General features: G+C 43.5%; 1 protein-coding gene across 12 annotated transcripts in view; it reads right to left on the bottom strand.

Annotated features, from left to right (window-relative positions):
- Positions 1 to 24,496, bottom strand: part of LOC139755028 (paired box protein Pax-2-A-like) — a 231,974-nt gene that overhangs the window by 60,435 nt on the left and 147,043 nt on the right. For all 12 annotated transcript variants that reach the window (XM_071672971.1, XM_071672970.1, XM_071672979.1 and 9 more), the window contains one exon: positions 23,463 to 23,628. In XM_071672971.1, coding sequence (XP_071529072.1) covers positions 23,463 to 23,628 — 166 coding nt within the window. The remainder of the gene's footprint in view (positions 1 to 23,462; positions 23,629 to 24,496) is intronic.

Here is a 24,496-nt window from a genome sequence, read left to right as displayed (position 1 = left end):
ACCTGTCATACATGTCTATAAAATCTATCAATGTTCATTAGTTAACTCTATCTCTGGCGATGAGAATACTCATCAAAGTGCTAGGATCATAGCATTTCTTTTTCCAGGTAGATACCAGCAAATACTTGCATCACGAGTTTTATCTATCTTGTTTTTCATACATATTTGCCACCTCCAGCGTTAGCGAGGTAGCGTTAAGAACAGAGAACTTACATATTCATATTTGCTGCCTTCATCCATTCCCGTCGCCACCCATGAAACAGCATCCCCCCCCCCCTCCCAAAACGTACACAAGTAGCAAGTGTTCATACGATGAAAGTTAAATCACAAGGGTATGGAAAATAGGAAATTTATATATATATATATATATATATATATATATATATATATATATATATATATATATATATATATATATATATATATATATATGTGTGTGTGTGTGTTTTATCAAAATCCGCCTGCTCGATGATACACCGCGATTTAAGCGTCACTTTGGAGAGGTTGTATCACTAAAGAGTAATTTCATCAAAGAATGTCTCACTCCCAGGGGGATACATTTCCCTCTATTGGAAGCACCGCAGTTTGGACTACATGATCTTTAGATAGGTCTTGGGTAATAGGACTCATCCATAGAAATTAGTCCTGAGCTATATATATATATATATATATATATATATATATATATATATATATATATATATATATATATATTATGTTATACTTCACCGCCGTCTCCCGCTTCAGCGAGGTAGCGCAAGGAAACAGACGAGGAGTGGCCCACCCACCCACATACACACACATATATATATATATATCTTTTTCTTTCTTTCTTTCATACTATTCGCCATTTCCCGCATTAGCGAGGTAGCGTTAAGAACAGAGGACTGGGCCTTTGAGGGAATATCCTCATCTGGCCCCCTTCTCTGTTCCTTCTTTGGGAAAAAAAAAAAAACAAGAGGGGAGGATTTCCAGCCCCCCGCTCCCTTCCCTTTTAGTCGCCTTCTACGACACGCAGGGAATACATGGGAAGTATTCTTTCTCCCCTATCCCCAGGGATAATATATATATATATATATATATATATATATATATATATATATATATATATATATATATATATATATTTTTTTTTTAATTTTCCAAAAGAAGGAACAGAGAAGAGGGCCAGGTGAGGATATTCCCTCAAATGCCCAGTCCTCTGTTCTTAACGCTACCTCGCTATCGCGGGAAATGGCGAATAGTATGAAAAAAAAAAATATATATATATATATATATATATATATATATATATATAATCTAAATGTGCTATACCATCCAATCTTAAATTATCTGAATGATAAAAATTTTACCAAGTGATAATCTATAATCAAAGGAAAAAGACTACTACCAGAGAAATAAAGTACAGAAAACTAGATAAGACAAAATTTGACCGTATATCAGTCTTTACAGCTATCCATCACCAGAAGTGTAGACTGCTTTCCTTAAACTGCTTCCATTCATCCATGAGACCAATACACAAAATCTTCAGTGATACACGTTCATCTTTCCAGACATTCTTTTTCGCAGACTTATCTAGTAAATGTTTTTGATCTTAGGAATGAGTGAGGAGCAACATTTTCATGTTTGATTGTCAGTAACCCGAGCATAAGTAAAATGGTGAGTATGACATCACGAGAAATCCTCTGTCGGTTCAGCTGGCGTCTACATCTCAAAGGGCGAGAGTCATTAATGCTATAGACATCATCTTTACTTGACAACGTGAATCGAATTAAAATTTTCGTCACACATTACCTTAGTACGAAGCCATGTCCTCATCGAGTGTATATAAGCTAGATAGTCTCTTTCATATCAAACTTAAATCCATGGCCAGTATATCCTCCTTTCTCACACCTCAAACTCGGTTTCCGTCTCTTTTCCAAGGCTTGCGTCCCAAGTCTTTCCTTATACTCCCGGCCTGACTTCGTAACCGAAGTCCACGTTACCCTCGTGACTTCGCCTTCATATTTCTCCCACATTGTCAGTCTAACCTTTCCTTCAGCAGCTTCAGCAACTGTAGCAACAGCTTCTCTGTAGCCTCTAGTTTTTTTCCTCTCCCACAGCCACGGTTCAACTTCCTTCCCTCAGCAAGACTAGCGGCACCAACGCACCGTAGCCCCTAATTCTTCCCCACACCCGCGGCCCAACCTCCCCCACTCCGCCACCACCGTGTCTTAGGCCCTCCACTGCGGCGCCTGATTGGATTATGCAGATGAGCAGCAACACATGGTTTGAGTCATTTCCCGCTACACTCAGGGGGGTTTTCTGAGCAACTCGGCGGAGGAGGAGAAGGAAAGGGAGGGTCGTGGAGAAGTTATAAAGGGTCGTGGAGGAGGCACATAGGGTTGTCGGTGAGGTAGGCACTGAGGAGGAGGTATGAGGTCGTGGATAAATTAGGCTGTGTGAGGCAGAAGAGTCATGGGGAAACCCGGAGAACAAAGAGGAGGGGAACTATAGCAGAGGAGGGAACGTGAGGCTGGAGAGTGGACGAGGAAGAGAGAAAGTGAAGGCGATGGTGTACTTGAAGGAGGAGTGGGGACGCTTTGTAAGAAAAGACAACGTTAAGATAGAATGAGGTTCAGAGGAAACTAGAACTGAAACAGAAATAACCATTTTTGTGAAACAAACAAGTTTAGAGATGAGGAACATCAATATTAAAGGTATAAGTATGACTGTACATGTACAGAGATGATGAAAAGATGGTTGACATGATGGGAAAGTACTTGTGTAAATATAAAAAGTGGAGAGACTGAGTGTTGGGAGTAGCGTCCGCTATGACCCAGCCTGGAGCGAGTTCCCCTCAGGTTTCTCAAGGAAGATACGTTTGGTGTGAAAATTACATTTCGGCTGATAAACTTAAAGTTTATTACGCATCTTTTACATAGTGCTTCATCAAACTTGGATTGTCTTTAATCAAACATAGATAAAAACAAATTTCCAACAGCTCCCATGAAATGATAGTCAGGCTGACCTCCTCTGTTGTCGACGTTGGTAAACAATGGGGACGATGCTCCTCCTAACCCCCCCCCCCCTCCCCCTTGGTGAACTGTTGTCCCTTTCACAGCGCCCGCCCCCTAACCACCTTCTCCCCACCTCCTCAGCTCCTGCTGCGCCCGGGAGGAAGCCATCACGCCGCTGCTGCCGCCAGCAGTAAATAACAGGAGTGACGTTGAGCACAGTCACGCAGGAAAATAAAAGGCAGAGTCTGGGGGTATAAAGAAGAGGGAGAGGGGTGGACATGAGGGTAGGAGTTGGAGGGGATTTTCAACAAGATGGCGCCTATATCATACATCACAAGTGTCTGGACGGCGTCCTGGACCGCTGAAGTTATTGATCACCCGTGGCCATTCCTCAGCGTTGACCTGGACAAACAACACGTCCAATATCCTTGAGCCTGCGACCGCCCAGGAGGGACAACAAAGCCCTCAGAATGCAAGGTGAGGCTCTTACTCCCATCAGCTGTTCTCATCCATTGCTGGAAAGTCACAGATAAAAGAGAAACATCTGGGCCTCGCCTACAAATCTCGAGAACATATTCCAAGATCAACTTCTTCCCGGAATATAGAGTGGGCGGCCCGTATACAAACTTTCTTTCTTAGGCTCTCTGGAACGCAACAAAATTCCCATTCCAACTTTAAAAACATTCCGGGCGCTTCTTGACAGGTCGGTCTTAAGGACTGGTGACCTAGGAACCAGAATCGCACGAGACGGTCAGGACCCAATTTAAGGCACTCTCCGCCGCTATATGCAAGTATTTTCATGGGGAATTTGGGGATTTTGAAGGAAATAAACAGGATTGAGACGGATGAAAGGAATCTCTGAGGAGTGGCCGGATGAATGGTGGCAGTAAGTGAGGGGGGCCGCCTTCTGATCTAAGGCTACAAAGGGGAGTTCAGAGTGCCTCCGAAAATGATGCATAAGTTTTTGTGGATTCTGATCCCTCTTGATGGCGTGTGCTGCCTCCTGATGGCTCACGAAAAGTGTTCAGTTTACAGGGACTTTTGGTTGTAGTCTGATGGGGTAGGAAATAACACTAAGAACAGTGGAATGAAGTTGAAGCTTCGCACTGCAAAAGTTGAGCGTATCACACACGTACTGTTCGTTCAGGGAACTCTCGGTGTTGGTTCAGTGAACTGTCGAAAAAGATATACGGAGAGAGAGAGAGAGAGAGAGAGAGAGAGAGAGAGAGAGAGAGAGAGAGAGAGAGAGAGAGAGAGAGAGAAACTCGCGAGTACTTATGACGAGATTTTGTCAATGACAGGTCTAGCGAGTGGTGCTCACAGCAGGGAAATACAGACTTACGAAGATCAACTCTTGTGATATATGTGTTGTCCAGCGTTGTATATCTGATGGAGAGATTGTACGTTTGTTGACAACGCCAGCAACCCACATGTGGGTGATGCAGTAAAAGAAAGAAAGAGACAGCTACCTGGGCCATGGGAATGACGCTTGACAACCACTTAAGTGCTGGTTTTCTGCTCAGCCGTCAGTAACCCTCTCGATATTCAAGCGGGTAGTAGCGGTAACATGCTTCCCTGGTCAGTGGCTGCCAACCACCAACGGGGGAGGGCAGCCACCTACTACCTACGAGAGAGAGAGAGAGAGAGAGAGAGAGAGAGAGAGAGAGAGAGAATCATCTCGAGAGATGGACCGAGAGAAAATGGGGCAGACAGCTTCAAGGCTTTTAAAAAAAATATACTTATTTCCTTCATACCTGCTCGCTGTGTCCTGCCTTAGCGAGGTAGTGTCAGAAACAGAGAAGTGAGCTTTAGCGGGGGAAAAAAAATTCCCAGATTCGCTCTTTCCTCTGTTTCTGCTTTTGAGGAATAATAATGCAGGAGGAGAGGATTTCGAACTCACTGTTCCCGCTTTTTTTTTTTTTTTTTTAGATACGCCTATAAGCCCTGCAGAATTTGTACTTCGGGTAAACTTCGATAGGGATTTGTACTGCCGCTTAAATAGGGAACTTGCACTCCTCTATGCCTCCAGTCGTCTGTGTATAGCTCAGCTCACACTAGTCCTTCAAGGACACTTGGAACATAGAGAATAACTGAAGCTTAAAAGAAAAAAAAAAAAGGCTTTGAGGATGTCGATGGTACGTCTCATAATGCACGTACGGACCGTGTGCAGTAGAGTGGGTCGATGTGGAAGCAATGAACGTTGAATGCGCTAGTATGTGGGTCTCGCGTCTTGAGTGCTTTCATTCATTTAAAAACTGCTCGTCCAGGGCGTCACTCACTTTATGGGCAACACACACACACACACACACAGTGAATATACCAAATACTGTGTCTTCACTTCATCAGGCTACAGGTATTGTTCACCGAGTTAGCCTCAGTGTGAATATCACTCCTTGAATTCGTCACTGTATAAATTATTCATGTTTAGTGCCTCAGGTTATAAAAGATATATGCTTAAGGCGTTAATGCATGAGTATAGGATATCTATTACCTTGCTGCGTCCATTCTACTCGTTACGTGTGAATGTTACATGCTTCAGGTGATTCATGTTGATTACATTACTGCGTGTTACGAGCACCAGCGGGTGAGAGAAGAGCAGGTATTCTAATGAGCGAGACATGAGCTATGAATAATCAGCTCACGATGAAAGGAGTAGACATACGTCTCACCCATAATTGTAACTAACCCCAACTCAAGATATAGTGACAAGACGAACTGCAGCAGTAAACAGACTGCAACTACATCAGACACAGATTCCTCTCCTGCCACAGTAAAAAGACTCCCTTCTGCAGTAGGAATGAAGCTCACCTTCCCCAGCAGTGATAACCCATCCCTTCACTGGCGTCATAAAGACTTCCCCCTCACCGTTTAGTAACAAGAAACATTTACTCCCTGTCGTGGTGAGGAGACATCCTTTATCATCCTGTTTCTTTCCACTATGTAGAGTAAGTAAGCAGATACCCACGTCATGGATCATCGCGTCTCCTACCAATTACCGCTCCCGTGCGCTATACTTTCAGCAGCAGCCACGACATGCTCTTCTTGTAGCAACGACAGTGTTCCTTCTCAATCACAAGATTCTCTCCTTCCCCCACTGTAGTAGTGACAGACCTTCCCCCAAGCAGCATCGAGGAAAACTGCGAGGATTACATTGCCCTTACGAAATTGATGACATTCTGCTTCAAAGACAATGGCTATACTCCTGCAGGTGTCTACATTCTGTCCTACGCAGCGGGGACAAAAGTACCCAGATGCAGCCGTAACAAAACAGCCCTGTTACAGTGTGTGAAGATTTCTTTCAGCAGTGAGGATAAACTCCTCCTGCAAAGGTGCTGCAGGACTGAAAAGACTCCTCATACAAATAGCACAAAGCTTTCCACACTGTTCAATAACAAGATACGCGTTTTTCAACACGGACATAGCATTCCTTCCGTCACAAGACTTAACACTCTACACCTACAGGGATGAATCTGCTACGGCAACTCAAACAAACTATCCCACTCGACGAGGTGAAGAGAATTTCCTCATTCTGCCTCTACAAATCTTTCGTTTTCCAGTGAACTGCCACTGTAATACTACAATGACAGAACTACTTCATTCCTTCCACAGTGACAACACAAGACCCTCCTCGAGAGGTATCAAAACCTTTCTCCTATGGCAGGAACAAAATTTCCCTTCCGTAGTAGTGAAAAATACGCCTTCCCACAGTAGTGAGATTTCCCTCCTCAAGGTATGACACGTGTCTCCTGCAGAAATGACAAAATTCTCCCCCTGCAGCGATGACAGAATTCTCCCCCCTGCAGCAATGACAGAATTCTCCCCCCCTGCAACAATGACAGAATTCTACCCCTGCAGCAATGACAGAATTCTACCCCTGCAGCAATGACAAAATTCTCCCCCTGCAGCAATGACAGAATTCTCCCCCTGCAGCAATGACACAATTCTCCCCCTGCAGCAATGATAGAATTCTCCCCCTGCAGCAATGATAGAATTCTCCCCCTGCAGCAATGATAGAATTCTCCCCCTGCAGCAATGATAGAATTCTCCCCCTGCAGCAATGACAGAATTCTCCCCCCGCAGCAATGACAGAATTCTCCCCCTGCAGCAATGACAGAATTCTCCCCTGCAGCAATGACAGAATTCTCCCCCTGCAGCAATGACAAAATTCTCCCCCTGCAGCGATGACAGAATTCTCCCCCTGCAGCAATGACAGAATTCTCCCCCTGCAGCAATGACAAAATTCTCCCCCTGCAGCGATGACAGAATTCTCCCCCTGCAGCAATGACAGAATTCTCCCCCCTGCAGCAATGACAGAATTCTCCCCCTGCAGCAATGACAGAATTCTCCCCCTGCAGCAATGACAGAATTCTCCCCCTGCAGCAATGACAAAATTTTCCCCCTGCAGCAATGACAGAATTCTCCCCCTGCAGCAATGATAGAATTCTCCCCCTGCAGTAATGACAGAATTCTACCCCTGCAGCAATGATAGAATTCTCCCCCTGCAGCAATGACAGAATTCTACCCCTGCAGCAATGATAGAATTCTCCCCCTGCAAACGTGACAAGGCTTTCCCTCTGCACAGTGACGCGAGTTTCTTCTCTTAAAGCAGTCGTAAATTTCCCCTCTTGCAACACAGCAAGAATTTTCCTGCAAAAATAACAAGATTACTTTCCTGCAGGAGTAACAAGACTCCCTCCTGCAGCGGCGATAATATTTTATCCTCTAGCAGTGACGGCATTCTTCTTCTGCAGGTTTAAGCCCCCGATATGCCACCGGCAAGTGAGCGTTTGTGTTGTCCTGAGAGTAAATCGGTGCCATTACCATTGGAGAGACATAAATGACACCCCAGGTCCGCCCTATGGGACTGGCACCGCCCAGAAAACGCCCACCCTGTCACCAAAAACGACGAAGGCCGCCAACACATGAATCAGGCTTTGTTCCGACTCGAGGTTGTCGTCTGAGCGCCGCAACCGAACAATGTAGCATCCAAGATTAGCATCACCACCAAAGATCCCACGATAGGAGCCGAATTCAGGCACTGTGATAGTATTGAATCTCTTATATGCATCTTAGGGGATTATTTCAGAGCAACATTTTGATAACGAATAACAGGAATGCATAAAAGCTAACACATTTATAATCATCTCATGGATTCAACATTTCTCTGAGACAGATCTAATGATCTATGGCTACAAAACGCATTATCTGGGTACGTTTCCTGACTCTATCGCCCCACCTGGGAGAATATAATCCCGGTTCCTGCTCTACCTATACCCTCTTCCCCTCAAGTCATATATTCGCAGTATCTTGAACGTTTCGGCTGCATGTGAACCCTTCGACTTAGATGGCTTTTAGCCAATACGTCTAAAACTCCAGATAAAAGATCGACGCTTCCTGGCCACCCAGACTGACTGTTTCATCTCTGGAGAGTTTTATGACCAGTGATGAGGAGCACACGTGTTTGGGTAGGGAGTGGGGTCGGAGACGCGTGCAAAAGATAAAGCTACCTGGCGTTTGGTGAACCCAGGCCAGCGTTGCTGTGTTGTTGATGTGCATCTACCATGGTCCAATGTAGTTGGTGCAGGAAAAACCAGCGTGTTAGGCTTACATCAACCTATATCTCTATGACACAAAAGACCATTTTCTTTCGTCTAGTATTGTTATTACTCCAGACCAATGGAGGTGATGAGCACAGACCAGTGTTGCTGGTGTATAAGAACAAGTGGTGTTGGTGCACTTAGGCCAGTGCCATTCATGAGGGAAGACCATGTTTTAGGTATGCCCATACCAATGGAGGTGACCTGTACGAGTCACTGATACAGCCACACCTTTACTGTTGGTGCAGGTAGACTAGTGGTAACAGTATCACACGCCGGTGGTGTTGGTGTACAAAGACCAGAGGTGTTGGGACGTGCAGTCCATTATTACCGTTGTGCACAGACCATTCTACAGATGAGTGCTACTCGTGTGCCGGCATTAGTGTATTTGTTGTTCACAATAGTAGTGGTGCCTTCTGACCAATGAAATATGGTGCTGATGCGTGGAGACCGGTCTAGTAAAGTATGCATGGAACCGTGTCACTGATGTATTCAGATATACTGATATTTTTTGTGTGCGAATCAATGGATTTATGTTCAGACTAGTGGAGGACGCATATACGGCCAGGGTCGTTGGTGTGCGAAGACCAATATTCTGGGGGAGTATATGCAAACATGTGCTGTTTTTCTATACTGATATGAATTCTTTAGTTTTCACACACTAATACTGTTAACATTTTGGCCGATGTTTTTTACTGGTGTACAGTACAGAGGTCAAGGAGAATGGCGTTCGCAGGTCTGTGTGTTACAGCGCAGAGAGGAGCAGAGCAGGATCTTAGAGAACAGTGTTGTTGGTGTGCAGACACGTGTCTGTAGTTTATGCAACAGATATATAGGCTCGGCGCACGTAATGTGAACAGCGGTGTTTTTGGTGTGCACAAACTCTAGTTACTCATGTGTCGTGGCCAGAATCGTTGATGTACGATCACCAGTAGGGTCAGTGTTTAATGAGCAACTTTGTTCTTGTGTGAATTTAGCCTTTCAGAGGTCAGTGTGTAATTGCACTTTAGTAGTGGTAAGTTCGTTTTGACTTTTGTTCCAAGCATATGCCTACTTAAGAGCGTAGTTGTGTGCGTGTGTGTGTGTATGTGTGTGTGAGAGAGAGAGAGAGAGAGAGAGAGAGAGAGAGAGAGAGAGAGAGAGAGAGAGAGAGAGAGAGAGAGAGAGAGTAATATTTACGTCTTACGGGGAGAGATATACACCTTCGTTGAAGGTGACTTTTCACTCGCGGCAATGTCCACTAACAGGAAGGGAGTAGATTCCGTTTACGGGAGTAGCAGACTGAAACTGACATGTCCAAACCTGGTTTGTTTAAACCGATGATATGAAACCTAAACTTGAAAATCACGTCAGTGATTATATATTGAGTCTTATAGGCAGTGAGGTAGAGTCACATAGATGTTCCTGAACATATGGGAGGGGCTGTGTTAGCAGGCTCTATGTTGAGACTGACTTTGAGAACTCCGAGGGGCAGAGGCAATTCAGACAATTCCTATTAGAGAAATGGCAATGGCCAAAAAAATCTGCTTGTTTATAATGATGTCAAATTCACTTTTAAATGGTTGATGAATTCAGAGTCTTTTACTGATACAAGTGAGGGAAGAATGAAAAGGATGAATGTCAAGATCAACTAGGCAGGGTGTAGAAAATCTATGAAAGAAAGAAAAAAAGAGTGAAGATTCAACTACAGACAAGTGGTCTCGGCGAATTAGGAGCTACGGGTCGAGAGTTGGGGGTTAAGTTCTATTGTGATACAAGTTCTTAAAGTGTGTTCAGGAAAACTTCTTTTTGTGCCAGTTTATCAGCGCGCACACAAGGGTCGGAAGCACCAACACGCCATCCGTGCTACATACAGTCTTTATGTGCAGTCGTCTGAAAACTGAAAACATCGCCATTAGATCTTAGCTTTGTAAGCGAAGAGGGTCGTCGTCGAGAGGGAATATACTCCAAATGGGGCAAGGCCGAAGGAAAAACAGTGGAACCCCATTAACAACACAACATATGAGGAAAAGGACAATGATCAACCGGGAATAAAAAATGTATAAAGACAGACTTGGAGACAGACAAATGGAAATACACCAGTGTTTCAGCAGATTTCGTGGAGTATACCGTCTAGGAGTGGTTAGATGAATGACAGTAGTATGCGAAGGTGTTTCAGCAGATTTCGTGGAGTATACCGTCTAGGAGTGGTTAGATGAATGACAGTAGTATGCGATGGAAAGCTCAGCTAAAGAAAAAAAAAGTACAGATTAGCGTGAGACGTCAACAGAAAATGGAGAACAGATTTACTCAAAGAAGAAGGCAAAGTAGCTACAACAGCCAGGCAACATTGGTAAGGTTGAACACAGTCAGAGAAAGTGTATGGAAAGCACTGACGATTATGAAAATAGCACCATGGGTGAAATCATACGATCACTTGAAAATGATCATCAGACGTGCAGACGTGTCAACAGCAGAGCATCAGATGATGATTATAAAGTTAGTCTGGATATAGACAGCAAGGACGTACAGTTCTAGAGGAAGACGTGCACGAAGAGATAAATGCTAAAATTCAAAGCGTATTTCCCTTAAGCGATTCACGATCTCTAATAAACGGCTATAAAGAAGTAAATCGCAATCTCTTGAAACACAGATCGGTGATGCATTCAGATTTTGAAGGAGGATTTCCGCAAATGCTTCATGTCCACATCCCATTTCAAAGAATATACCTCGTCTCTGTGTGGCATACTCAGTGTAGTTCTGCAAGAGTGCATTTCCGTGGATGCGTCCAAATGAGTATGTTATTCAATGGTTATATGGAGTATAGTTATACTGGAATGCACATCACGAAGGTTGTCTTGCATTTGGGTATACTTCATGTTCTTTCCCCACACAGGTGGATGGAAACGAAAGAAATGCCCCAAAGCAGTTCCAGGCAATGAAACATAGAGTGGCTAATGATACATTTTTTCTCCAGAGGCCAAAAACACTGCAAGCGACAGGTGTGTTCTCTTCATCCATAAAGAATAACTGACTATAATGACTGAAAACAAGATGTGAACTACTACCTCTGTATCGTCTAGGATTTCAAATAAATCTAACTGACATGCATCTTAAGCTGTTTACGCTGCCCCTGCTATTATGGTGAAACAAGACCATAAACTGAGCTATCACAAACCGGAGCCTTGGAGACTTCTCCGGAGAATAAGTATAATGCGACAGCTGCTTTGGTGATTGATGGTCCAAGGAACGCTAAAGACGCATAGAATTTTACCCCTCGGCGAGGAAAAGAATTGCCAGTGGCGCGGAGCACCTAAATGTCATCATACTTTTCAGGCAAATTAAGCAATTTGGCAACGACGCACATACTAGCCCGCGGTGCACGATGGTGACCGTTCTGTATCAACTGCACCGAGAAGGACTTCCCTTTCCTCCTCCATCCCTCATAGCCCAACCTATCGCTGGATACCCACTATGAGCATAAACATCCTCAGAAGTGACACGAGATGCTATCAGAATTCAGTTCATATATCTAATCCACTGTTAGGCTGGGTTATCAACATGGATGAAGAGGTAGAGTGTATGAAGTGACGTGAGATATGATATTGAGCTATCTACTCCCTTCCCCTGGAGCTTTCTCCCCCCTCCCACGACACAGACACAGGGCAACATTCATTCAGTCGATGTGAACCTAGTAACATTTGGCTTTGCTGTTTACTCATGGGAACACACAGTAAAGCTTAGGATGTTAGTAATAATTCATCTACATAAACCGTTTTAGTTACTTTACCCTTTTACACGCCTGCCATTATATATCGTAATCTATTTTCCTTACCTACCCAGTACCTCCTCTCGCCTGTGTCGTACCACGGGCCATAGGTCAGGGCGGGAAGGAAGAAGCTCAGTGAGAGAGACAATGTTGTCATTGTTTAAGTACACAAGGAACCGCCCAAGGTGGCGTGAAATACTGGCAGGTTCCCCTGTCGTTTATCATAGCCAGAAGTAAGTACACCGCGGTCGCAGGAGTAACAGAACGCCCTCTCACACGAAAGCCTCATAAATTTTACTCAAAGTTCTATCGTACACATAATCCCGGCCTAATGATAACATAATTCAAGAGCCATTACAAGATCGGCTACGTCCTGTACCACCACGGTATATATGAAGCCACAACACATGTAGGCGTGGAACCACATGTATCTGTGGGGGAAAAAAAGAGGGGAAATGTGTCAGGGAACATGACAGAGGAATGTAGTTGAGGTGCCGCTCATCACGGACTATGAGGGTCATGCGGAACGCTCGGTATGACCATGAAGACCCACTGGTGAAAGAGAGAATAAGTGGTTCCTAGTATTTGGTAGGATAACAGATCTATTCCTCAGCATACCATCCTACTCCGGCAGCAGTTCCTCGTCACGGCGTCACACACACACACACACACACACACACACACACACACACAAGGGCCTGAGGAGTCGTGATCACAGGAACCGCTGTGGAGCACATATGGTACTGGGGACAAACTCTGTTCTGTTACCATGATGTATTTTCACGTCAGCAGCTGTGACAAAGCGATGCGGGAGGCCAAGCAGCTCAAGATATGGGGACGCGGGTGTGTTTGTCATAGCAGAAGCAAAGCAAGCTGACAATACTGACTAGGAGGGAGGTACGCTAAACACTACATCTTCGTTATGGATACAGCACACGAGCAAAACGAAATAAAACAGACTGACAAACTAATGAGGTGCTTGAGGTCTTGGAAGGGGGGGAGGGGGGGGGGGTCACAAGCTGCTCACCAGTACACAAAGAAGCAGTGTAGGTACAGAGTAACGCAAGAGATACAATGTGAAAACGTGTTGAAAGCTTACTCACAAGGGACGAGGTGTAGGGGCGTCTCTGTAATACAAGAAACGTGATGAAACTCTCCACAAGCACGGGGCATCAAGCTTCAGTATCTACAAGAGCTATTGACACACTCGCATTAACAGACATGATCAGCGATCGTGTGATAATGAAGGTCAGATCAATGAGGTCTATTTCACCTCAAGTTTGTTGACTGAAGAAAGGGTGTCGGTGACTCCCTGAGAGGTGAGTGACATCCATCAGTCACATTATATGGCTGATCACATTATGGCAACACAAAAACTGGGGAAGATGAACATGCGCTCAGAACAAAGTGTATGAAGTGTTGTGGGGAGGAGACTAAGCGTTAAAGGGGGTGTGTAACAAAGCTGAACATAAACATGACTACTGGTGAGCATTTTTACATCTGATGATAATGAAACAATTTATAAAGATCATGGGGAAATAACTTCCGATTTTTTTTTTTCAGGCTATACGTATCGTAATCACTGAATATGGTGAAGGAAAACTCTTGTATTATGCATCACTCTGCGGCACTACCTTGTATCCCATGATTACAGCGATCCTGAGAGCCTCTCGGGGGATCTGTTATTTGTAACCAGTCTGTATGCATCTCCCCGCAGTCTACCACCGGGAGCGACCAGGGCGTGGAGGTGGCTACGCTTGCTACCCTAGGTCACTAATGGCTCACATTAGCCACGCCAGACGTAACAATGCTACTATCCCTGCTCCCTCACAGTCCCCTCCCCGCTTCCCTCTACCAGCGTGCTGAGGGAGGCAACATCCAGCGAGCTACTGTCTGCTGACACGGGCGACTGGTTGGTCAGTTTGATGTCTAAACTTAAACACAACACTTTACGAAATGTTTCCTGGGCGAAAAGGGGAACTTACCAACACGACAATGGCAGAGTTACTGGATGAGACTACAGAGAAGAAACACACAGAGGGCATTGATCGCAGCTAAAGTTCTCGTGTATTTCGAGTCGCTGCCTAAGGAAATGATATTTTGGCCTATCATCTGTACATGTTTTATTAATAAGTCGGGGAAAGATTTAGAAACTAGACCGGGAATGCACATCGGAAAGCCAAACTCCCCAGCCTCTCCCCTCATAATGGATGACGATGAAGAAGTAATCAGGCTATAAATTTCCACATACGATCGCTCAGCGCGTCGGAAAAACGTCCTATGGAACCCAGTGCTAAAGGAGGCGAGGAGAGATAAGACTGTCCACTGTACTGTGATGAAGGTGGAAGGTGAGCAGAACCGTATCTTCCTGTTGATCATCAAGTCATACGATGACCTCTGGTAGTCCAAGTGGATAGACGGATGAGGCTGATGGATGATCGCGGAATCGGTCAGTAGGTGCGAATTAGCTAGATTAATTAAGTAGATTGCGTTAGATGTGTGGAGGAGTCAGATGAATACATTTCTATGAGTTGGAATGAGAGTCAAGTGATAGGCAGCACGAATGGGTATCGCAAATACCTACCTCAGACAGACGTTTGACCCTCCGACATGTGGACGAGGAGGTACGTGCGATGATTAGTTTACAAAAGAAATAACTAGGTGGATCATGTGGTTCACGACGGAGGCGCGTATGGATTCAGCGAAGGGGATCCATCGACGCATGTAACAGAGACTCGATTCGGGAAAAATGATGATGGCCAACACAGTGGCCAGTGTGGAACATGAGTGCCAGTCGATGGCAGTCATTTTAAGACGGAATCATAAAATGTGGGGAACCATTTCGAAGTGATTATATGACTGATGAACTTAAAGAAAAACTCAAAAACTGAAATACAATAATGAGTTAACCAGTGATATATATAATGGTACACACACACACACACACACACACACACACACACACACACTGTGGGATCCTCAAAGCTGTCAAACTTCAGTAGACATAAGACAAAAACTTTTATTCTAAGGCCTCTACTTTTTTTTTTTTTTCCACTCGATCATTAAAAGGAATAAATGTATACGAGAGAAAACGTTTCCTCGCGACAACAAAAAACGTCTACTCTCTCCGCGTCGTTATGACTCAGCCACTGGAGATTAAAAACCAGACCCCACGACGCAGGTCATAAATTCTGCTACTTGATGACGTTATCACCATAATCCTCATCAGTTTAGCACTACAAACGACCTAATTAGTCACGTGACCAGTGAACGAGAAATAAATACATCAACAAGTGAGAATGACCGACCGAACAGAGGGGCAGATGGCGCGGCAGAAACTCAATCTGAATGCAAATTGTGATATCCAAAATTTTGAGGTTGACTGGCCAATTCAGACACGGTTTCCGATCTGCACATATGTCGCTGTTACCTATCGTTTATATTTACCAAATGGCGGAGCCCCGAGTGCCAGGCGGAGCGATATAACAGCTGGTTGATTATGACACGAAAATGTGTGTAGCAGAGCGATGATGTAGACGTAAAACGGCGCATGCTCCAGGGCTTCTGAGAGCTGGTCACGAGTGCCAATGGCGGGTTGAGCTAGACGTTTATTCTGGGACAAACATCACTGTCAGTAGATCCTCTTACACACCTTCCTGCAGCTGAACTTACGATCGTTTATTCTCTCCCAAATGTCAGCAGCTCTCCAGCAGTTATCGGTTCGACTCTTTAAGTCTGTAATGACTTCTGTCACTCATTGTTTGAACCTGAAAAGAAATGCTCTCTCTCTCTCTCTCTCTCTCTCTCTCTCTCTCTCTCTCTCTCTCTCTCTCTCTCTCTCTCTCTCTCTCACAAACAGATAAGACTTCAGACAGTAAGACTCTTTCCATTTTGTCCCAAAAAAAAGTTTACTAAGCTTATAGAATGATGAAACTCGTCCAAGTACAAAATCGAAACTTTTTTTTTTTTCATTTACAGTTTCTCCCTTATCACCCTTACGACTCCCAGCCACCCGACACCTCCCTACCCCCATCCCTCCTCCCATCTCTCCATCCCTTCCCCTCCCTCACAAATCCTCTCACTTCCTCCTCCTCATCTTCTTTCCCCATCTGACAAATAAGGCTGATCCTTCCCCCACCCATCCCTTTTTTTTTCACCGTGTCAACACATGTCGGTCATCGGCGTCAGATAAGCTATCGAGGAGACAAGACGGTGACACGACGCTCACCAGAGGGGGAGGTCGGGAGGCCACTTTAATCCTCTGGATGACTCCCTTTCTGTGGGGCGACCACCCCGCGGGGGACGAGACCGGCAGCCACAACCCGGGTTCAGGTCCAGGATTTAGCCGAGACTTGCCACACTATCACATCTGCAGGTTTAGGTTTTACTGCAAGATGATACCGTGACGGGTGATTCAGTAATCACCGGCTGGTACCAGAATGATAAAACGACGCATGAGGCATAGCTCTGACAAGGTTAAAGGACATTGGCGTTATGTGCTGGATAATACGCAATGAAAATAAAGAAACTGCTGGTAGATTACTGATGTACCGATTCAAAGATAAAGAAAAATGTCTAAAACTTCATAGAAAGAGTGAATACTCTCCCATGACTTGTGGATAGGATGGAAAAATATATGGTAGTGGAAAAAGCGAATTATATCTCGCTGATAATCATTCCCGGGAAGAGATCATCCATCCAGAGTCAGACGACTCAAACCCAGAATCAATCCGGTACCCGAGGGAAACAAGCGACCATCACCACAGGCCAAGAGGGGGAGAAGAGATTGGCCAGTTTTGTTATGGTTATTCTTTCCTCTGTTTTCCATTAGACTGCCATTATGAGGTCGTGTGCCAATCCCGACCCACGAAGATTAGCTTTGTTATGGTGTGTTTTGGCTGCCCTAGTCTCAGCTGGTGGGGGACACAGGGAGTGAGGGAGGAGGGGAGAAGGGATGGCGGGGGAAGGGCAAAGATATAAGAGAGTAATGCAGGAGGAACGGCGATGGATGGGAATCATTTTTTTATGGTAATGCTCCACTGAGAATGAGGAGAAGGTGGAAAGGAGCAGGATTACTTTAACTCACAAAGAGGGAGAGGCACCGTCTGGAGTGAGAAAAGTGGCAAGGAACGGGATTATATTACTTTCGAAGGGGAGGAGAAATAATTTGGGGTGATGAAGGTGGCAAGAGGTGGGATTACTTAAAGTCTAGTGTGAGAGACAGACTCTCTGGAACGAAAACCTGCAAAGAAGAGGAATTCCTTTAGTTTTGGAGGAGAAGAGGGATACTTTGGAGTGATGCTGGTATTTTTTTCTTTTTTCTTTCAGACAAGGAAAGGAAAGGCCCAGAGGGTACAGAGAGACAGAAGTAGGATTACTTCACTCTCAAAAAGAAAAAAGGTGAAATTTGAGGTGATAGAAGTAGCAAGACGTAAGACTGCATTACTTTCAGAGGAAGAGGAACAAACTCGAGCGATGGTGAAGATGGAACAAACTGGAAAACAGTTTTTGTATGATACGTCTTGAATTAAACAAAAGCAGATACACTTGTATGTAAATGAGACTAGGAAGATGAGAAGTGGCCGATGAGATAGAGGAAAACAGAATAAAAAATGGTGGAGTGGGGGGAGGAAATATAGGATGCAAAGGGAAACGTGAAGAGGGAAAATTCGCGTCGTATACAGGGATGGAACACGAAGGCTGAAGGAATTCATCTCAGCTTGATCCCCTGACATCTAAAGAACTTCTTGCCCCCGTCGTAAAAGAGTGACTCAACATAACTTATCTACGAGTTCATAATATGATACAGATCAGTTTACGAATTGCATTCTTTTACGGGATTCAAACTAACGTAATCGTCATTTTCCGCGATGCGAATCAAGTAATGTCTGATATATTCCCGTAAGTCTATGATGGTAATAAGCTTACCATGTTGGGACTCTATATGTTTCTGTTTTCATTTTCCTTGAAGGAATTTCATAGTTTTCCAGTTATATCCTCATTAGATGTAATTGTAGACTTTTGGGCCCCAGGCTGATTGATATCAAAGACCTGCCATATATATATATATATATATATATATATATATATATATATATATATATATATATATATATATATTTTTATATATATATATATATATATATATATATATATATATATATATTTTTTTTTTTTTAAATTTCCAAAAGAAGGAACAGAGGGGGTCAGGTGAGGATATTCCAAAAAAGGTCCAGTCCTCTGTTCTTAACGCTACCTCGCTAACGCGGGAAATGGCGAATAGTTTAAAAGAAAGAAAATATATATATATATATATATATATATATATATATATATATATATATATATATATATATATATATATCAGCTTGATAACTATAACTTATTTACCGACTAACGTGATACTCAGACAAAAGCAGACGCAGTTTACGTTAAGGAATCCTTCAAAGCTTTAGTAATGTCAAAAGTTACACCACTGGAGAAATTCGATGAATCTCTCTTCGTTAAGATAAGACTCAACGGTAATAATCATATCACAACATGAAGGCAATGTCAACTACAAGGATGGCTGCAGTCAGCTTTATCATACTTACTGCTAAATGCCAATACATTTATAGATCATGAATCAAAATCATTTGCATCGTGAATGAATATCAACCGAAAACCACTAAAACTTTCAAGGATTTATGCCACAGTCATCAGTTTCCTTTCATTCTTACACCAGATATAGAAAGTCAAATCAAACGAAGGAACGATGAAACCTGTCAAAGGAATGCACTAGGGTTTTACAGGGTCTCGCACCATCTTCTCAAAAGAAAACAGCAGTCGGGGTGGCACCACTTTTGCCGCAAAATTCCACACAAAAATGTGTATTTCTTGAGCAGATGAGATTGCTAAAGCAGTTCCTATACAGTACATCTTTTTTCAGAGTTTACCATTTACAGTTTATCTTTAAAGTTCAAATTGTTCTAGGTTATATAAAGGTATAAGATTAAAGATCCCTTGCCAGTGACTATCTAATGACCTGTATCACCCTCCTTACTTTAACAGACTGTTAGGGAGAATAGAATGAAGCAAACTCACACAGTACCCTGGAACCAGTCATTTTCTTGCCGAATACCAAACTGAGTTCGAATGTATCTGCCGAGACTGCATTACACAAGTTCAGGGACTACATTATGAAGCACTCGTTGATCAAAAGCTCTCTTCCTACATTCTCGAGCCATACAAAAGCAAATTATGCCACGGAGGACTAGAATCGTTAATGCAAAGATTGAAGAATTTGAAACTTGCTAGCCTTCTCCCCGTCTGGATTCATACTATCTTACCGTCCTCAGACGTTAAACAGGGTGTTTGTGGGGTAGCTTAGGGATGTAGTGTGGTCTCTTCTCTTTTCTTCTCGTATAACATTGACATAGCTATTCACATTTCATCGTATCATGACCAGTTTCTTTACCATCGATTCGGTCTTTTAGTCTTAAGCACCTCGGTGCTAATAGCAGTTAACAGATGATCACATTCCGCACCTAGTACCAATCACTAAAACTAGAAACTCCCAACAGATAAAAGAATAATGAAATACTGCCTTGTATTCTTAACATTCTAACATTACACTACTCTATAGATGACTCGTTGGTCAGTTCATACCTACTTCATTTCATTACCATCTGAGGCTTTACCCACAGTGCCTTACTACAATCTCATTGTTACGTCACCTGTTCAATGAATTTTCTTACGATGAATCAAATGTAAAAGAATTGTATCATCCACTGATTATCAGGAAAGTGCTGGGGCTATTAGACTGTACGAATACAAGTGTGGAGACGGTAGATCACAGATATGCAAGAACACTGCATGTCCCAAACATGAAAACCTATCAGTCACACAGACCCATTGCATCTCAAGCCTCCTCCGCCCTCGTCTTCTTAGATTGCGTCCGATTAACTCAAAAGAAACAAAGATGACTTTCAGTTTCACATTTGGCAGGACAAATGTATCCAACACAGCCATCCTACTGAAGTACAGATACCAGCTGTCATATAAAACACTGAGGTCATGTTTGTAGTTCTTACTTTGTTGTATCTAGTGTCAATCATTAACTTTATTCACAGAGTTTCATGAACATTCTCCTGTAAAGAGATCAGACATCAATGTTTATAAGACTAATTAGAATCACCATAAGACACTGCTTACGTTGTCTTATGAAAAAAGTCTTCGTAGATATCAAAGTACTGCCATTCTGGGTATGTATATAACGTCTAATCTAGAGACTTTGCAGCTAACTACGCATCATTCAAAATGCTAAAGGTTATACTGCATAATTTCCATACAATTTACCAATAAACGAAGAAATTAAGACGCTCTTACAAGAGTTAACTAATTTCAGACATTTCATCGCTAGATTGCTCGGAATTATTTCCCATGGAATTGTCAATCTCCTTAGGACTGCATATCACCTAGAATAGGTAAAGGTATTGTTTATAGACTTGCTTAAAGACACTGTAATGACCTACTCGCGGCAATATCTATCAGTGAACACAGTGAGAAGGAAAACGCTTTGCATATGCATGTCATCAGAAAGCAAATAAATGAAAATGATGGTAAATTCTGCAAATTTTGGGTGATTGAAAATCAAAAAGATGACATACGGTGGGTTATGAAATTTGTTATACCAAATGAACAAATGAAAATTTCGCCCTATTGGTAGATCCTGACATGGAGGGGAAAGCAGCAATAAAAGCAGCGAGAACACACACACACACACAAACACATACACACACACAGCGTTACTGACCATGTCACCGCGATGACCGCCCGTGACACTTAGTCTCTACCCAACCCAGGTGTTGCTTCTCCCCTCTAGACCGACTGATGAATGGGCACCTGGCTTAGGTTAGTGAGCGAGTGTGTGTGTGTGTGTGTGTGTGTGTGTGTGTGTGTGTAAACACAAAGGACAGAAGACATAGTACATATATCCAAGGTTAAGAGATGGAGCAACACTAAAGTAAAACACTCCTCCTGTATTATATTGATTGTTTCCTTTCACTGACCCCTAGCATCTTCAAGGGTACGATATAGCCAGCAGTGGTGAAATGAGAAGCTCTATTTGGACTGAGTACTTCCTTGGCGAAGGTGACTTTTCACATGCGGTTTAACCTCAAACAAGAGAGAGAGAGAGAGAGAGAGAGAGAGAGAGAGAGAGAGAGAGAGAGAGAGAGAGAGAGAGAGAGAGAGAATAAGAATACTGACGACCAGATTATGTCCAAAGGCAGGCTAGCGCGTAGCGCTCACTGCAGGAAAATCTAGAATTATGCAGAACGAGACAAGTGTTGTCAAGTGTTACGTGTGAGGTGGAGGGTATGAGAGAGAGAGAGAGAGAGAGAGAGAGAGAGAGAGAGAGAGAGAGAGAGAGAGAGAATGTACATAAATCAATATGGATATGATTTTGAGACAAAAGAGAGACAGATAGAGATAGATAAATACAAAAATATAGATATACATATGAGAGAGAGAGAGAGAGAGAGAGAGAGAGAGAGAGAGAGAGAGAGAGAGAGAGAGAGAGAGAGAGAGATGAAATTTCCATTCTGGTGTATTTTGATGGAGTGTTTTCGATTAAGCTAATACCAGGGGCGAGGGTCTGGTGCGCTGCGTGACGAGTGCCTGACTTTTTTTCAGTGTGGCGAATTAGTTGATATGTGAGAATGATGAAACATGATACAAAAATAACAAGGGCTTGGGATAAAAAAAAAAAAGTGGAAATGTTCCTTCGTAATGAAAAAATGTGCTAAATATATACGAGAATGTTTTTATGATTTCGAGGAAATGAAAATAAATTTTTAGTCCAAGCTGAGTGAATGCTGATGTGCATATACTATATATAATATATATATATATATATATATATATATATATATATATATATATATATATATATATATATATATATGAAAGTGGTAACACCGTAAGTACCAACGTCAACGGAAAGAAAAGAATATGCAATAACGTCGAGGACCTCCTAACCCCAAAGGAGCCTACATTACCTCGCTTCCGTGTGGAGTGCAGCCTTGTACCTTCAGGAGCTCAATAAGAGGAGTCCTTGAGTTCCATTAAATACATTTCACATACAAAGTCATGGGTCTTCACCATCGGCAGTAGGTGGCGCAACAGCAACATCAATACACATTGATGCTGATGGGGTTATCGACTGTTTACATTTACCCTAATGGAACAATGTATCATAATCTTTTCTTTTACTCCAGCGACTCGCACAAGATCCAGTTTGTGTACACCTTAAACAAAGAGCGAGAAAAGAGTCTCCGCGCCTACGAATAAGGCTCATGATATTAGGGAGTCCAACGTCTTGGAGACCGATAAAGGCGCACTACTTTCCCTCGCGGATAAACCGAGACTTGAAGTGTGGTCAGGGGCGACACATGGCTTCCTACCGACGTCAACTTGTCATCTCTCACAGACGCAGAAATTTGTGAGCTCCGGTGGGTTTAACCGCTGGCTTTTGTGTTACCGGGAGGATCCTGCGACGCTGCGGAAAGCATTATTTATTCTGATGTGCGTATATATCAAGAGGTTTAAAAGGAAGAATCCATCCGTGGCACTATTCTATGCAGAAGGAGCTGAAGACAAACTTCCTCGTAAGACAAGAATGGCAGCGGCACAATAAGGAATACTTTTTTTCATCCCCATTCACTGAACAAAGACGTTTTGCTTTTGGATATCTATGGTGGGAAGCTAGACAGGGACTTAGGGGGATGGTGGAAGTTATTCTAACAATTTTCTTTTTCTAGGAGTTTCAGGTTTTGCCTCCTGGCTGATGCCTCATCGTGGCGAGTTTATCATTTCTTTCCTTTGGACTTTACGCTCGCAACATCCACTTCGGTACCTGACTGTCGTTGAAACTTACAACACTATTACTTACACCTGAATCTGAAGAGTCTTTTCATCCCATACTACCATCAAGCGAAGAAGTTTTACTCTCATCATTCATGAAATAGATTGATCTCTGTGATGTTGGTACTACAGCTACTGGCGATGCCACAAAGCACTGTCATTAATACTACGACTATGACTACTACTACTAGTACGGCCACTGAAGGTATCTACCTGGAGAGGATCTTGGAGACGCAGCCGTGGGAGACGCGGAGCTGGCGGGAGATGTCGCAGGGGCGGACGCCGTTGTGAGCCAGCTCCACGATCCTCTGACGAACCATGTCCGGGAGCGGCCGCCCGTTCACGAACACTCCTCCCAGCTGGTTCACCCCGCCGTGACCTGCGGCAGGAGGTTAGGCTGGTTATGGTCTGGTTTACACAAGAAAATGCAGGAGGTATGTTATCTTTACGGGATATGGAATGCTTACAGGGGCAGATATTTTGTGCCCTGTAAGGGAATACACTGTGGTTTTCAATGTTTCTGGCTAATAGTGTGGACTATTGAGGGAAGGAGAGGATATGAGTTATGATATGCCCCGGAGACGGGCCTGTGAGCTGTAACAGGAGAGGGAAAATGATGTTGCTGGGCTTGTCCTTGTGGTTATCAAAAGAATGGATGTTACATAAGATGGTCCCGTAAAGAATATTTCATAAATCAAGCATATATCTGAGACGAAAAAAAGATAAATAGATCCAGTTCAATCACATCTAGTGTTCCAGGCGATCGGAAAATCACCAAGAGATGAAACCCGTGTATTGTGAAATGTGGAAACATAAGGCTTTCCACCATCTTCGAGGCAGCGTCGTTCCAGTCGTGAGGTAAACAAATAACGCTTTCCAGAGCGGAGCTGTAGTTTACGGTCGGGCACGTGGCTTGGCTCAGCCGACTGAACAGAAAAAATAATGAGGGTTGCCACAATAGGCCGGAGTGACCTTCATCATAAACAGGGTATCAGTCTCAAATCCCTCATTGACGGGCACAACTGGACTCCATCCAACATTGTATTGAGTCATTTATATGAGCATTACAAGGCGGCCTCGGATAATACACGTTAAAGTGAGCATTCGAGCACCAGTCACCCGATTCCAGAAACTTTCGACGCCACGACCGAATTTTCCGCTCGACTACCAAGGGTATTGTCACCTCGTTTCAGTGAATAAACAGATGAAACACTGTGGAATGAAGCGATGGTTTTCTACACGGTGAA

This window comes from Panulirus ornatus, chromosome 18 (assembly GCF_036320965.1).
Source record: "Panulirus ornatus isolate Po-2019 chromosome 18, ASM3632096v1, whole genome shotgun sequence".
NCBI classification, from domain to species: domain Eukaryota; kingdom Metazoa; phylum Arthropoda; class Malacostraca; order Decapoda; family Palinuridae; genus Panulirus; species Panulirus ornatus.
Note: the sequence above shows the minus strand (reverse complement) of the source record. Positions and strands in the feature narration are given on the sequence as shown.